Source organism: Notothenia rossii, assembly GCF_949606895.1.
Source record: "Notothenia rossii genome assembly, chromosome: 10".
Taxonomy (NCBI): Eukaryota; Metazoa; Chordata; class Actinopteri; order Perciformes; family Nototheniidae; genus Notothenia; species Notothenia rossii.
This window is the reverse complement of record NC_136908.1, coordinates 43,882,971-43,897,846: the sequence shown is the minus strand read 5'-3', so window position 1 is coordinate 43,897,846 and position 14,876 is coordinate 43,882,971. Positions and strand designations below refer to the sequence as shown.

Here is a 14,876-nt window from a genome sequence, read left to right as displayed (position 1 = left end):
CACGGGAGGCGGCCCGGTTGTGAGAACGGTGAGACAGGAGGAGCCAGGACAAGAGAAACCAGCATGGGCGGCTGAGTTGACTGAGCTAATCCATGCTATGGCACTGCAATCGCCGCAGGGCAGCAACCGTCCTCGTCGGGGTCCTCTGGTGTGTTGGGGGTGCGGCCAGGTCGGCCATATTAGCACAAGGTGCCCCATGAATGCTGATATTCAGGGAAACGCCCCCGGGTCTGTGTAAATGGGACGTCACAGACCCCCGCCGTTGGGTCCCATCCTGCCTGGTCTCCAGTGGACAGAGCCCAGCTGCACGGAGGGGGGAGCGGGGCTCCGCTTCCCCCAGAAGCAAACGACATCGCAGAGTCTGTGAGGGTGGTGGGCTGGACTCACGCGGGGGATTTCTGCCATGTCCCCGTCACCCTGGCAGGGGCCCCATGGACGGCCCTTGTTGACACCGGCTCCACAGCGACACTGATGAGACCGGACGTGGTCCCAGCGGGGACACGGTTGACACCCACTCTGGTGAAACTGCGAACAGTAACCGGTGAGCTAGCCCCTATGCTTGGGAGAGGGGTGGTGGTTATACAGGTGGGGGGGCTGTCAGTGTCTGTTAAGGTGTGGGTTGCGGCAGTACAGGACTCCTGCATATTAGGACTTGACTTTCTGCGGGTTGCACGCTGTGTGCTAGACCTGGGGAGGAACACGCTGGCCTTTCCAGGGGGTCCCACAGTTGAAATGGTGCACCCCACACTTGCCACGACACCACACCCACCTACATCAAGAGTGACTGAAACACTTCCCCCACCCCAAACCCCCCCCCCCTGCAGCCATGCCCCCTGTCATCAATGCTAACCCCAGCCCCAACCCCACACCCCGTACTCCAGTTGATGTACGGCCCCCGGCCCCGGAACAACAACCTGCAGCTCTAAAGGGGGACAGACTGGCGGCAGTGAAGGAGGTGTGGAAACGCAGCTGTGATGACTTAAAACCCGAGCAGCGGGAGGAACTGTGGCAAGTGCTGTGGGAGTTTAAGGACATTTTTGCTCTGACAGAAGAGGAAGTGGGCCTGACACACCTGGTGCAGCACGATATCGACACGGGCGACGCACGGCCCGTCAAGACACGCCCCCGCCGCCTTCCCCTGGCCCATCAGACAGCAGCAGACAGCGCTATTGATGAGATGCTGTCAGCTGGCATTATTGAGCCCTCTGACAGCCCCTGGGCCTCGGGGGTTGTGATGGTCAATAAGAAGAAGAGTTCAAAGATGAGGTTTTGTGTGGACTACAGACCGCTGAACAGTGTGACCAAGAAAGACTCATACCCGCTGCCCCGCATAGATGAGTGTTTGGACTCATCCTGGTTCTCCTCTTTAGACCTGCGCAGCGGGTATTGGCAAGTTCCCCTCAGCCCAGAAGCCAGACCAAAGACAGCTTTTTGCACTGGGAGGGGGCTGTGGCAGTTTCGAGTCCTCTCCTTCGGCCTGTGCAACGCTCCGGCCACGTTTGAGCGGCTGATGGAAAGGGTGCTCGCTGACGTTCCCCGACAGGAGTGCCTGGTCTACCTGGACGATATCCTGGTCCATGGTAGCTCCTTCCAGGCGGCTTTAGGAGCCCTGCGGCGGGTTCTACAGAGGATAGCAGCAGCGGGGTTGAAGCTCCACCCCGACAAGTGCTGTTTCTTGAGGAGAGAGTTGGAGTTCCTGGGGCACCGAGTCGGAGGAGAGGGCATCAGCACGCTGGAGGAGAAGGTGCGGGCAGTAAAGGACTGGCCAGCCCCCATCAATCTGCGGGAGCTGAAGAGCTTCATTGGGTTAGCGTCGTACTACAGGCGGTTCGTGCGTGGCTTCTCTTGCATAGCTGCACCCCTGTTCCGCCTGCAACAGAAAGACTGTGATTTTGCTTGGACTCCAGAGTGTGAGCTGGCCTTCAGCTCTTTAAAGAAGGCCTTGACGGAGTCTCCCATCCTCACTCCCCCAGACCTCAGCCTACCGTTCGTCCTGGATACGGACGCCAGTGACGTCGGGATGGGGGCGGTGTTGAGCCAGGTGGGGCCTGGGGGGGAAAAAGTGGTGGCGTATTTCAGCAAAACCTTCAACAAAGCTGAACGGCGCTATTGTGTGACACGCAGAGAGTTGCTGGCAATTGTGAGAGCAATCAGCCATTTCAGGTACTACCTGTGTGGCCTGTCCTTCACAGTGAGGACTGACCACGCAGCCCTCCAGTGGCTGATGTCCTTCAAGGAGCCCGAGGGACAGATTGCACGCTGGCTAGAAGGACTGGCGCCGTACGTCTTCACAGTGGAGCACAGGGCGGGGGTTCGCCATACCAACGCTGACGCGCTGTCCCGGCGCCCCTGTGCTCCCAGCGGCTGTCGGTACTGTGAAAAGAGAGAGGACCAAGAAAAGGAGCTCTGTGCAGAGGAGGAGCGAGACCACAGGCATAAACCAGCCGAGCCGGTCTGCAGAGGTGCACGGATCATCGACTCACCCGAATGGAGAGCGCGGCAGGAAGAGGATGCTGACCTACAGCCAGTGCTGAGGTGGGTGGAGTCAGGACAAAAGCCACTGTGGAATGAAGTTGCTGGGTGCTCGCTTGCCACCAAAGGACTGGTTGCAAAGTTTGAGGCTCTCCGGACGAAGGATTGAGTGCTGCAGAGAGCCTGGAAAGAGCCTGCAACGGGGGAGGAGAGGTGGCAGGTGGTGGTCCCCAGGGCGCTGAGGGAAGAAGTGCTTAAGGCCTCCCATGGAACTACTGGGGCAGGACACTTTGGGGTCTCCAAAACCTTGCGTCGACTCCGCCAAAGCTGTTACTGGGGCCAGCTCAGGAGAGATGTTGAGGACTTCTGCCGCCGCTGCGACCTTTGTACGGCGTACAAAGGTCCCACTGATCAGTCACGTGCCCAGCTTCAGCAGCTAGCGGTGGGGGCCCCGATGGAGAGGGTGGCGGTGGACATAATGGGCCCATTCCCGTGCACAGAGAAGGGGAACCGTTACGTCCTGGCCGCCATGGACTATTTTACAAAATGGCCAGAGGCGTATGCTATACCAGACCAGGAGGCGGTGACCGTTGCAGGTGCCCTGGTGGAGGGCATGTTTGCCAGATTTGGAGCGGCCGAGGTCATTCACAGCGACCAAGGAAGAAACTTTGAGTCGAGGGTGTTCGCCGCTATGTGTGACCGGCTGGGCATGCAAAAGACGCGGACTACTCCTCTGCACCCGCAGAGTGACGGACTGGTCGAACGGTTCAATAGGACTCTGGGAAAACAACTCGCTATCCTCACCGCGGAGCATCAGCGTGATTGGGACATGCACCTCCCTCTTGTTCTTTGGGCCTACAGATCGGCTGTGCAGGAGTCCACCTCATGCACACCGGCCCTGCTCATGCTGGGGCGAGAGCTGCGGACACCAGCAGAAATGGCTTTTGGCCGACCCCCCGACACACCAGCGGTTCCTCCGGGACCGGAATATGCCAGGAGGCTCCAGGATAGAATGGAGTCAGCACATGCCTTTGCCCGCGATCAGCTGCAGAAGGCGGGCATGAGACAGAAAAGAAACTATGACACGAGGGCTAGAGGGGGGGACTTCAAGGCCGGGGACCTGGTGTGGGTGTATAGTCCAAGAAGAAAGAAGGGCCGGTGCCCTAAGTTGGACTGTCACTGGGTGGGCCCTTGTGAGGTGCTGGAAAAGCTGGGAGAGGTGGTCTATAGGGTCCAGCTGCCGCCTAGAGGGAGACGGGTGGCCCTCTACAGGGACCGGCTGGCCCCATACAGAGGCGATGCACATCCGCGGCCTAGACCCCCAGCATCGTCTAGGAGAAACCAGACAGTCACTTCCCCCGATTCACTGACTGTGTCCCCTGCTGACCCCCCACATTCACCCCCACCCCCAAACTCACCCCCTGTTCCGGGACAGGATGTTCCAAGCCGGCAAGCGCAGCCGCCTGTGTTCACTCCAAGGCGGCCTCAGAGACCAAGAAGAGCCCCGGGCCACCTCAGAGACTTTTTATGCATTCCCTCGGGGCGAGGGACTTAGTAAGGGGGGGGCAATGTAGCGATCTGCATTTATTGTTCAAGTGTTCTGTTAACTGTTTGTGTCAGGCTTCTGTGAGGAGAGCAGGTAGGGGCGGGGTTGGGGAGCAGAGCGTTTGGTGTGTGTGTGTCTGTGTGGGCGCGTGGAGGTGAGAGAGAGGTTGGCGCGAGAGGAGAGAGAGTGAGAAAGGACGGATGAGAGCCGTTGGTTGTTAATAAACCTGTTTAACTTGAGAACGCTTCACTCGTCATTCCGACACGTCCGGGTGGACGTTACAATAATAATAAAATACATGGAGCCTCTCTTTTTCCTCCCTCTCTTCGGACAGCGTCAGTGTCTGTCTCATGCACCAGCTGATCCAGTAATGAGTGACCCGGCCGACAGTAAAAATAAACATATTTATAACTAGTTTAGGTAGTTTGAAAGGTAATTAAAATAGCTAAGGGTGATGATCTGACTTGAAGTGTGTGTTTTGCTCCGTTCACCGCTGCATCACAGCGGGAGGAGCTGCAGGTGAGCAGAGCTGCGTGTCTCCGTCCTGTCAGATTAGACTTCACTGGCGTTTATGTCCATATCGAGAGAAAGATAAATAATCTGAATTCAGTGTGCAGTTTACTTTGACGCGGGGATGCAGAGAGGCGGGGCTATTGCCTCATCATTATCAGAAAATGATCGTATAGGGTTTACACACGGAGCCGTTGGACTTCCCAGACAGTGGCGGAGCCATGACATTTTCAGTGGGGTGGCCAGGATGGAACCAGTGATCATTTTGGGGTGGCATTGAAATCACTATTATATGAACATAAAAATACATCTCACTAGAACACAAGGGGTAAAGCCCCCGGTTGTAATTTTACAACATTACTTGAAGCTATCCTAAAAAAGTCAGTAAATGTTTTGTTTTTTTAACAGACTACATTTACATGGTCAAAAGGTCCTTTTGTTCAGCCTCACAATGCTATTGGGTAGTAAATGTGTTATAGGTCCTGCCCTCTGGCCAAACACGCCAGGGATTTTGGGCCCCATGGAAATATATCACATACCACCAGGCCCAGGCCACGCCAACCAAGCACAATTGCTGTATCCACACCTCCAGAACCTAACCCACTCATTTATGCTTTAAATAACTCTACGTACAGGCTTGCATCTATCTTGTAGTCCAATACTAACTGCACAATATTTACTGACACTGAGCTGTGAAAATATAACACTTATGGGGGGACAGGGCTGCTGAGTCTAGAGATGGATCTGTTGGTCCTGGCACCAGGGGGAGGGACAACTGATTTAGTATGAATAGCTGCTAAAAAATCTACCTGCATTTATTAAATGTCAGCTAAAAGAGGAGTGAAATTAAAAACCTGTATAAATATTAACAGTACTTAATGTCAGCTTACTAAAAAAAAAACATACAAATTATTATTTACAATGGACTACGCGTATAGCTAGCAGACACATTTCCACCACTCATAGACCACACCCACCTTTTCTTTGAAAAACTGGGTGACATACTGTCGCCCATTAGTCCCTCTCTCTTGTCTTTCACTCCTGTCTTTTCTTTTTGAAAGCCTGACTTTGTTTGTCGTTGGGACATGGTACACACGTAAGTACTAGCATCCCTGCTCCTAACATGCTCTCACTCACTGCTAGAAAGTGCCTGCGGTGCAGCACCGCGTTTGGAGGCAGGACTAAACCATTACATGTAAATAGAAGGGGGTGTACAGAGGCTTTGCATAATTTACTTTTGGAAGAAAATAAGTTAAATGAATTGTAAGTTTAGTGAGTACATTATCAACATAAAGTCCTATTGATGTTAATTATTGACACATTATTGAATGATGAAAGGTTACTTAAACATTTTTTTTCTTAATGTTCTAAAATAGTTTGGGCCCCCGTGGTGAGGGTGTTTGGGGTGGCCAATAGGATTCAGCTGGGGGTGGCCGTGGCCACTCCCAGCCTCCCCCCAGCTCCGCCACTGCCCCCAGAGCGTTGCGTATGCCGTTCTATCCACCTTGGGACCCGTTATCGTTTCCGCAGTTGTTTACTGTCATATTCGGTCATCCTAGTGTGGCCGAATGGTCTATATGACACTAAACAGTAACGCAAACGACCGTTTTCCTCCTCGTGGGGCCGGAGCCTAAGAGCTCGGATATGACAAATATATTCTGAGACAATAGAAGGGGAAGGAAATCAATGCATTGGCTGGAATCTGTGTGCTGACAGAGTGCAGGCAGACCCATTCATGGAACTGAGGAGTGAGGTGTGAAGCAGTGTGTGAGGCAGTGCAGTGTGAGGCAGTATGTGAGGCAGTGCAGTGTGGGAGGTGTGTGAGGCAGTGCAGTGTGTGAGGTGTGTGGGGCAGTGAAGTGTGTGAGGTGTGTGGGGCAGTGAAGTGTGTGAGGCAGGTCAGTGTGGGAGGTGTGTGAGGCAGTGCAGTGTGTGAGGTGTGTGAGGCAGTGCAGTGTGTGAGGCAGTGCAGTGTGTGAGGCAGTGCAGTGTGTGAGGCAGGTCAGTGTGTGAGGTGTGTGGGGCAGTGAAGTGTGTTAGGCAGGTCAGTGTGAGGCAGTGCAGTGTGTGAGGCGGTGTGTGAGGCAGTGCAGTGTTTGAGGCAGTTTGTGAGGCAGTGTGTGAGGCAGTGCAGTGTGTGAGGCAGGTCAGTGTGGGAGGTGTGTGAGGCAGTGCAGTGTGTGAGGTGTGTGGGGCAGTGAAGTGTGTTAGGCAGGTCAGTGTGAGGCAGTGCAGTGTGTGAGGCAGTGTATGTGGTGTGTGAGGCAGTGCAGTGTTTGAGGCAGTGTGTGAGGCAGTGCAGTGTGTGAGGCAGTGCAGTGTGTGAGGCAGGTCAGTGTGTGAGGTGTGTGAGGCAGTGCAGTGTGTGAGGTGTGTGAGGCAGTGCAGTGTGTGAGGCAGGTCAGTGTGTGAGGCAGTGCAGTGTGTGAGGCAGGTCAATGTGTGAGGCAGCGTGTGAGGCAGTGCAGTGTTTGAGGCAGTGTGTGCTGCAGTGTGTGAGGCAGTGTGTGAGGCAGTGCAGTGTGTGAGGTGTGTGAGGCAGTGCAGTGTGTGAAGTTTGTGAGGCAGTGCAGTGTGTGAGGTGTGTGAGGCAGGTCAGTGTGTGAGGTGTGTGAGGCAGTGCAGTGTGTGAGGCAGGTCAGTGTGTGAGGCAGTGTGTGAGGTGTGTGAGGCAGTGCAGTGTTTGAGGTGTGTGAGGCAGGTCAGTGTGTGAGGTGTGTGAGGCAGTGCAGTGTGTGAGGCAGGTCAGTGTGTGAGGCAGTGTGTGAGGTGTGTGAGGCAGTGCAGTGTGAGGCAGTGTGGGAGGTGTGTGAGGCAGTGCAGTGTGAGGCAGTGTGGGAGGTGTGTGAGGCAGTGTGTGAGGCAGTGCAGTGTGTGAGGTGTGTGTCACAGATTGAGGAGGTATTCGCTGCTGTCCGGGCTCACGCCTGGCAGAGACTTCCGGACTGGCAGCAGGTGATCACACTACACATGGATGCACATAGGGTGTAGTTTACCCATGCATGTAAGCAATATTGATCAACATGAGATGATACATTAATATTTACTGTGAGTTTCATACGGTTGAAGAAACAGGAGGCACGCACCATTCAGTGGGCTCTTCCACTCTTCTAACTGGGAAGTGAATATTGCAGGTTTTTTGGTGAAAAATAAATTGAAATGTAGCACTGCCACAACCATGGATAAATTAAATAAAAAGAGCCTCACCTATTACAAATTAAATATATCTGATTGCTGTGCAGCAAGGCAGGATGGATATGAGAAAGCGTGTGGCGAACAGTTTTTTTCACAGTTAAAATAAACACAGTATTGTTGAAATATGGAAAATACCAGATTTATTTCAAACATAATAATGTGGGTGTGGTTTCTCGACTCGTACAACCTCAAGGAGTTCCTGAAATGAACCACTGCGCCACACGCCACAGACAATGTTAAATATTTACAATTGAAATATGCTATAGAACAGGCTGGTCATGCAGATTAAAAAGTAAACTAGTGCAGTACGAATCAAGTATGCATCCTCTTTTTTATGTCACCTCTTACTCCACTTGGAATGTCCACTTTGTTCCTTTCTGTGTTCCACTTCTTTCTTCTTGCTCCATTTCTGCAGTGCTGCACATTATTTCACACGTCTCACCCATGTTTCCTTCCTGTTTCTGTGCTCTGCTCATGTTGGCTGTATTATAACTGCTGTGAGTGTTGAGGAGCTGCCAGGACTGAAGAGATATTGGAGGCACAAAGGCAGCGGCATCAGAGGCAGCAGGGCTCAGCGTGCGATATGTGGAATTGCATTAATATTTCAAAAGAAGAACATGAAATAATACTCCACACTTTTACAATATCTGACATCTGCGCCTCTCTTGTTCAACCACATCCTCTTTCACCATCTCGTTCTCTATCAGTCTTGCTCTTTCCCCCAGTCATATACAGACATCATCATCAGCTGGTATCAGGTTTGATGCATTCTGGAAATGTTAAAACAGTTTGGCCTTATCCAAAATAAAAAAATGCATCTACCCACACAGCCAAAGCTCACAATAACACTGTATTTCTATTTTTTTGCATTTAAAAGAAAAAGTGTGAAACATAAATGATGTTCCTTGCTGGGACTTAGATTAGCTTGGATAATTAGAGGAAACATGTAAAAACAGCTAGCCTATAGCGTAACGAAATCAGAGGAAGTAAACACCAAGAACATGTCCAGCATATTACCCGCCATAAAACCACAAAGATAATGTTTTACACAGACAAACAAGATAGTAAGTAAGCTAAACTTGGTGGTGGGTGTATTTGCTTACCTTTGCTCAGCTAGGGTAGCTGTTTACAGTCTTCATGTCTTTTGGTTGTAGCATCATGTTTACTGTACATGAGAGTATCTTCTTAATTATAATGGTACTTTTTTCTAAATGTATTTCTCTCTGTTTACTCTCTCCAGTTCGGCGTATGACGTGGTCCTGCGGCAGAAGGTTGCAGTGAAGAAACTATCAAGGCCTTTCCAGTCTCTGATCCACAGCCGCCGCTCGTACCGGGAACTCAGGCTGCTTAAGCACATGAAACACGAGAATGTTAGTGCCGCGCATAAAAATTCCCGGAGGCAGATAGACGGCTCTCTGCATGTCTGTCTGATATCGATCTGCTCTGTTTGTCTCTGTCTCTGCAGGTAATCGGGCTGCTGGACGTCTTCACACCTGCTGCAACGTTAGAGGACTTCAATGAACTGTAAATCTCTCAGCCATTCATGTTTACTACATGCAATACAGCTGTTCCACAAACACAATGATTCTGCTGGTAAAAGGGGGAGGAGATGTTGGAGGAGTCCATCCTTGGGGATTATAGGCTTGAGGTGTTTTACGGTTGCCATGGCAGCAGCACTGCTCCCTCTCACTCATACACTCTCCCCTTTTCCAGCTACCTGGTGACTAACCTGATGGGTGCAGACCTCAACAACATCGTGAAATTTCAGAGGCTGTCAGACGAACACGTGCAGTTCTTGATTTACCAGCTTCTGCGCGGCCTCAAGGTAATTTACAGCTCACAGACCATACACCTGCTATATGCCATACACATATACATAATATAAGAAGTTAGTATTCAGATGGTACACCAGAGATTCCCAACCATTTCAGTCTGATGGACCCCCACAGCCCCCTCATTGACTCCACCCGTCACGTCCCAAATGTGTTCATTTGAATTGATTTTAAAGAACATTTTAATTCCTCTATTAATTATATAAAAGAGTATCATGGTTACAATATATGTTCATAAAGTTGAACTGTCACTCTTTAGGATGCTATCGTAATTTTTCTTTCATACTTTCAATTAGCATAGACAGATTTTTGTCATTTAAACCAGTAACCTTTAGCTAACTATTTTTGAATAGTTTATTTATTACTTCTGGCTGTCGAAGTCAAGCATATATCGTTACTTTTAGCTAAATATTTTAGCCCATTATCCGACATATTTGAACTATTTATTCATTTATTTCTGCTAACTGTAGAACTCTGTACTCTTGTTTAGGTTTTTTTTCAATTATAATTCAAAGTGGTATAAGATGCTTAAAGTGAATTAAAGTAGTATTTGGAAACAACAGTCTACGTTGCTAAGTCCTCTCTATGTTTATATTGAGTTCGTCCTTCTGTTATTCTTTGTTGATTTCATCCAAAGCTCGCATTCTCACAATGAATGGGCTGTTCGGCCTTCACGGTTTCCATGGAACAGACAAAAGCAGTTTCCCTTTGGACAGGGGCTAATATGGTGACCCTCCCTGCTGACCGCTTTCTCCCTTTATGTCTTCTCTCTCCTCCCCCATCCTCCTGCCCACCCCCCGCCTCTCCAACAGTACATCCATTCAGCGGGGTTGATCCACAGAGTAAGTCCCTTCTCTTTGCTTCTCATTTTTTACTTTAAGTTTGATAGACCACACCCACATTATTATATGACATTTGCTTGGTTTCAAATTATAGTTAACCCCCTTAAAAAAAAATTCTTTTCCACTGTAATAGCCCTCAACAAACTTCATAGACGATGTGTTATGTTTAACCAATGCTGTTTTTTAAAACACTGCTATAATGTTGTTTATTGTTCTCCAAGTCTATTATATGGCTAGGAATCAAGGTCCTCTTATATCTTCTCTGCTTTACTATCTCTACAGGACTTAAAGCCGAGTAATGTGGCAGTCAATGAGGACTGTGAGCTGAGGGTAAGACTGAGAGTTAACCTACTGATCCTTCACTGCAACATTCTGACTCTATTAAAGACTGTCTTCCTGTCCTACAGATCCTGGACTTTGGATTGGCCAGACAGACAGACGATGAGATGACAGGGTATGTGGCGACTCGCTGGTATCGAGCGCCGGAGATCATGCTCAACTGGATGCACTACAATCAGAATGGTATGAAAAATAAACATTTAAGACTCTTTTTAAATACTTAAATTCAGAACTGATTGAATATATGCTTAATTATTAAGCCTCTGGTGTTTCTGTTACAGTTGATATTTGGTCAGTGGGATGCATAATGGGTGAGCTACTGAAGGGAAAAGTCCTATTTCCTGGGACTGACTGTATCCTTATCAGCGTGGCAAGAGTCTTCTGCAATATGCAGGTTCCCCCCCTCTTAGGCCCCGTCCACACGGAGACGACACGGGTTGTATCTGCTACAGTTCTCTATCGCATAGACCAGTGATTCTCAAATGGGGGTACGCAGACCCCTAGGGGTACGTTGGGGTACTGCAGGGGGTACGTGAGATGAAAAAAAAACTAAATAAAAAAAATACCATGCATGATTACAAAAATAATCTTAGTACAATAAGTTAAATAGAAAACACCATTTTATATAAAATATTCCTACAACAACTTCATATAAACATGTCAAATGTGTGTATTGTATAGTTTTGCATAATATATAATTTTGTTCATTGGTTTGTTAAACTTCAATTGAAAAACTCCTTGGAAAAATCTTTTTCTTTTCGTTATGTTATTATTTTTCATGCATAAAATGAAAATATCCTTAGTTTGTTGTAATGCATGCATGAAGGAGTAAATAAATCACACACTGAGGGAACATCACTACATTGGAATTATTTGTATTGGGTTTTTTGATAAAAAATGTTCGGGGTCGTTCAGGGGGTACTTGGCTGAGAAAATGTTTCAAAGGGGGTACATTACTGAAAAAAGTTTGAGAAGCACTGGTATAGACCAGGGGTTTCCAACACCTCGGCAGCTTTTCAGTAGCTCGCCGCGGACTGTGTAGAAAAATCCGACGACAATAAATGCACCTGAATCAGTGTTGCTGCGGCTCAGACACACATGGATTTATGCTTTAAAAAATACTCGCGTTAGCACCATGTCAGGTTTTTTGTGGATTTAATCAAGTCTTGGATTGCAGAGTACAATTGTCCTCTTGCTATTTTCAGAGGATAAATACGTGTGTCAAGTTTGTGAAAGCAGGAGGAAAACTTCTGCGATCACTGTTTCCTCTCTGTTCCTCCAAACCCTGCCCCCTCCCTGAAAATAATGAGTGACAGGCTGATAGTAACCTCATAGAAACTTTATTATTCACTTAAACATATGTTGATCTCTGACTGAAATATGATGAAGCTAACTCAATCTCATACATTCATGGGATTTATGTAACAGTAACACAGAGAATGTAAGTGTGCACCCACATGCAGTATTTTTATTTGTATATGCTGTTATAAATCGATAGTTACGTATGTGAAGTTAAGATTTTTGATAAGCTTTGGGTATTGCAATTTCACACGTGTACAAAAGTAGCTTAATTCAACTGATGAGTGCTATGTGAATAAATGTAAGCGCTGTGATGCAAGTAGCTCTTGGCCACTTCTCAGATGAAGAAAACTTGGAGACCCCTGCTATAGACGGTTCGTCCACACGAGGCCGACACGGAAACGCGGATAACGATAGCGATAATGGCTCCCAAGGTGGGTAGATCTGCGGACGAAACGCTCTGGGGGGCCCAACGGCTCCGTGTGTACGCCCTATACGATAATTTCCTGATAACGATGACGCCATAGCCCCGCCTCTCCCCACCTCTGCTGCTCACCCTCGCGTCACCCGCGTCATTGCTGATGTGTTTCGCCAACAACAATGGCGGATCACAGTGTTGCTTTCGTGCTCCAGACACTACTGACCATGCTACAAATGTTAGTGCAACATCTGCAGCTCCTCTACCACAACCATCAGCAACAAGTGGACATGGAGAACTACATGAACTACATGTTGCTAAATCCACCGCGGATAATAAACAGAAGGGCAACCAGGCAACCATGGCAACCATGCTCGGGGGGTCTTCTTCGCTGCTTTTGGTGTATTTTGTGGCGTAAGTACAGCGCCACTAACAGGCCCGGCATATGTACTACAGCGGGTCGAGCGGTCTCGTGTGGACGGACATGTTTCTGGTGCCGATTCCGTGTGGACGGAAGACCTTTTTGATATCAACTAAGGTTTGTTTTTGTTTTCGTCTCCGTGTGGAATGGGCCTTAGTATCTGCCTTCCATACATCTTTAATACACCCTGTGGATGCAGACCTCCATTTTCATGACAATCCCAGACCTTTGTGAGGGTGAGGTGTAGCACGAATAGGAGTGAAGACTGAATTATCTAAGTTCTTGTATTCTGTGTCTACGAAAAGCTAAAGCTCATTTGATTTACTGATCTTTGTGTTGTGGGACGATGAATAGAAAATAACTTTCAGTGGTGCTGAGCAAGTAGAATATGTCTTAGTTTGTCTGTATCCAATGTGACAAGATAATATGCTGAGTCAAGTCCTAACAGTCCTTAACTCCTCCTGCACTAAGATATCGACCAGCTGAAGAGAATCATGGAGGTGGTGGGGACCCCGACCCCCGACCTGTTAAAAAAGATCTGCTCTGAACATGTGAGAGAGAGAACAAGAATGGAGTGATTGTTTCCACACACACTGTAATGTTGCTTCAATTGACACAGTCAACTGTTATTATTGATATCCAGTCATTCCAGAGACAGGGCTGTTGAGTGAGTGGTCAATACGTGTGAGTGTTGGAATGATTGATCACTACCAAATCCTCTACATTGTCACATGACATGAGTTGAATGCTGATTTCCATTTGCAGGCACAGAAGTACATCCAGTCTCTGCCCTTCATGCCCCAGCAGGACCTGGAAAAGATATTTAGAGGGGCCAATCCATTAGGTGGGTGATGCACAGCAGATTGGATTACCAATTTAAATTTGATTGAATGGCTTCCAGAGGATGCAGAAGATCAAGTTTCTCTCCCAAAGTGCCATTGAGTAATTCAGTTTCAACTTGTTTTCAACCTCCTACCACATCCCCCCCCCCCCCCCCCTCCCCCTCCCCTCTCTGTTAGCTGTGGATCTCCTGAAGCGTATGCTGGTTCTTGACTGTGATGGGAGGATCTCGGCCAGTGAGGCTCTGTCCCACCCTTACTTCTCACAGTACCACGATCCCGACGACGAGCCAGATGCCCCCCCGTACGACCAAACGCTGGAGAGTAAAGACCGAACTCTGGAAGAATGGAAAGGTAAAGCTTTCACATGAAAAACAAAGATTTAAACAGTGGATAGCACAATAACACACTTATATCCCCTTTCCCCCTTTGAGACAAAAACAGAAGATCTTTAAAAATTGGGGAACACCGACGAAACCACCAAAGATATGAAGAGATTTCAGTGATGACATTAAGAATGTGATTATTTTTCAGTCTGGGTTATATGCGTTGTGGAATGACCCAGAGCAGATGTGATGTTTATTTGATAGATGTTACACTAAGCTAATCAAGCACAATTATAATAGCACCAACTAGAAGGTTCCACCATAGAACTCTTGGAAATAACCTTGCGTTGTGAAAATGTAACTTTTATTCAAGTGAATTGGTTATTAATGAGCCTCAACCACATTTGAATCCAACCCACGGCAAGACGTGAAAATGTCACGTTGGTCCACAGGGAGACGTAAGGATGACACGATTTTACCCCCTCAAAACATCACAGTTACACGGGATTGTTAACATGGCCAACCAGTGGAGAAATACCCAGATGTTGACAAGTAAGCCTCTATCACAACCTTTGGTTCACTATAACACAACATTTTGTGGAGAATACGAAGATCTGTTATGGTCTCGCCAGGGAAATGTTTATATACTACGAATGTTACTAAAGAGGTTTTAGATTGTCCATGTAAAGTTATCGCCATCTCTCGGAGTGAAAACAGTATTTCCGGTGTCTGCGTTTCCATAGTAACGTGGTTGCTAGGGAAGCAGCTTTCGCTTCATACACCATGAAATGAGTATTCTCTGTCGATTGATTTTACAATTAAAACACACGGTGTCCT

At 48.2% G+C, this 14,876-nt stretch overlaps 1 protein-coding gene across 2 annotated transcripts in view; it reads left to right on the top strand.

The window, feature by feature from the left end:
• Window positions 1-14,876, top strand: part of mapk11 (mitogen-activated protein kinase 11) — a 42,532-nt gene that overhangs the window by 19,654 nt on the left and 8,002 nt on the right. Inside the window, exons 2-11 of one of the 2 annotated variants that reach the window (XM_079654780.1) lie at window positions 8,964-9,093; window positions 9,189-9,247; window positions 9,437-9,548; window positions 10,368-10,397; window positions 10,680-10,727; window positions 10,805-10,919; window positions 11,018-11,089; window positions 13,346-13,425; window positions 13,640-13,718; window positions 13,894-14,067. In XM_079654780.1, coding sequence (XP_079510906.1) covers window positions 8,964-9,093; window positions 9,189-9,247; window positions 9,437-9,548; window positions 10,368-10,397; window positions 10,680-10,727; window positions 10,805-10,919; window positions 11,018-11,089; window positions 13,346-13,425; window positions 13,640-13,718; window positions 13,894-14,067 — 899 coding nt within the window. The remainder of the gene's footprint in view (window positions 1-8,963; window positions 9,094-9,188; window positions 9,248-9,436; window positions 9,549-10,367; window positions 10,398-10,679; window positions 10,728-10,804; window positions 10,920-11,017; window positions 11,090-13,345; window positions 13,426-13,639; window positions 13,719-13,893; window positions 14,068-14,876) is intronic. The other variant, XM_079654781.1, reaches the window with a different exon arrangement.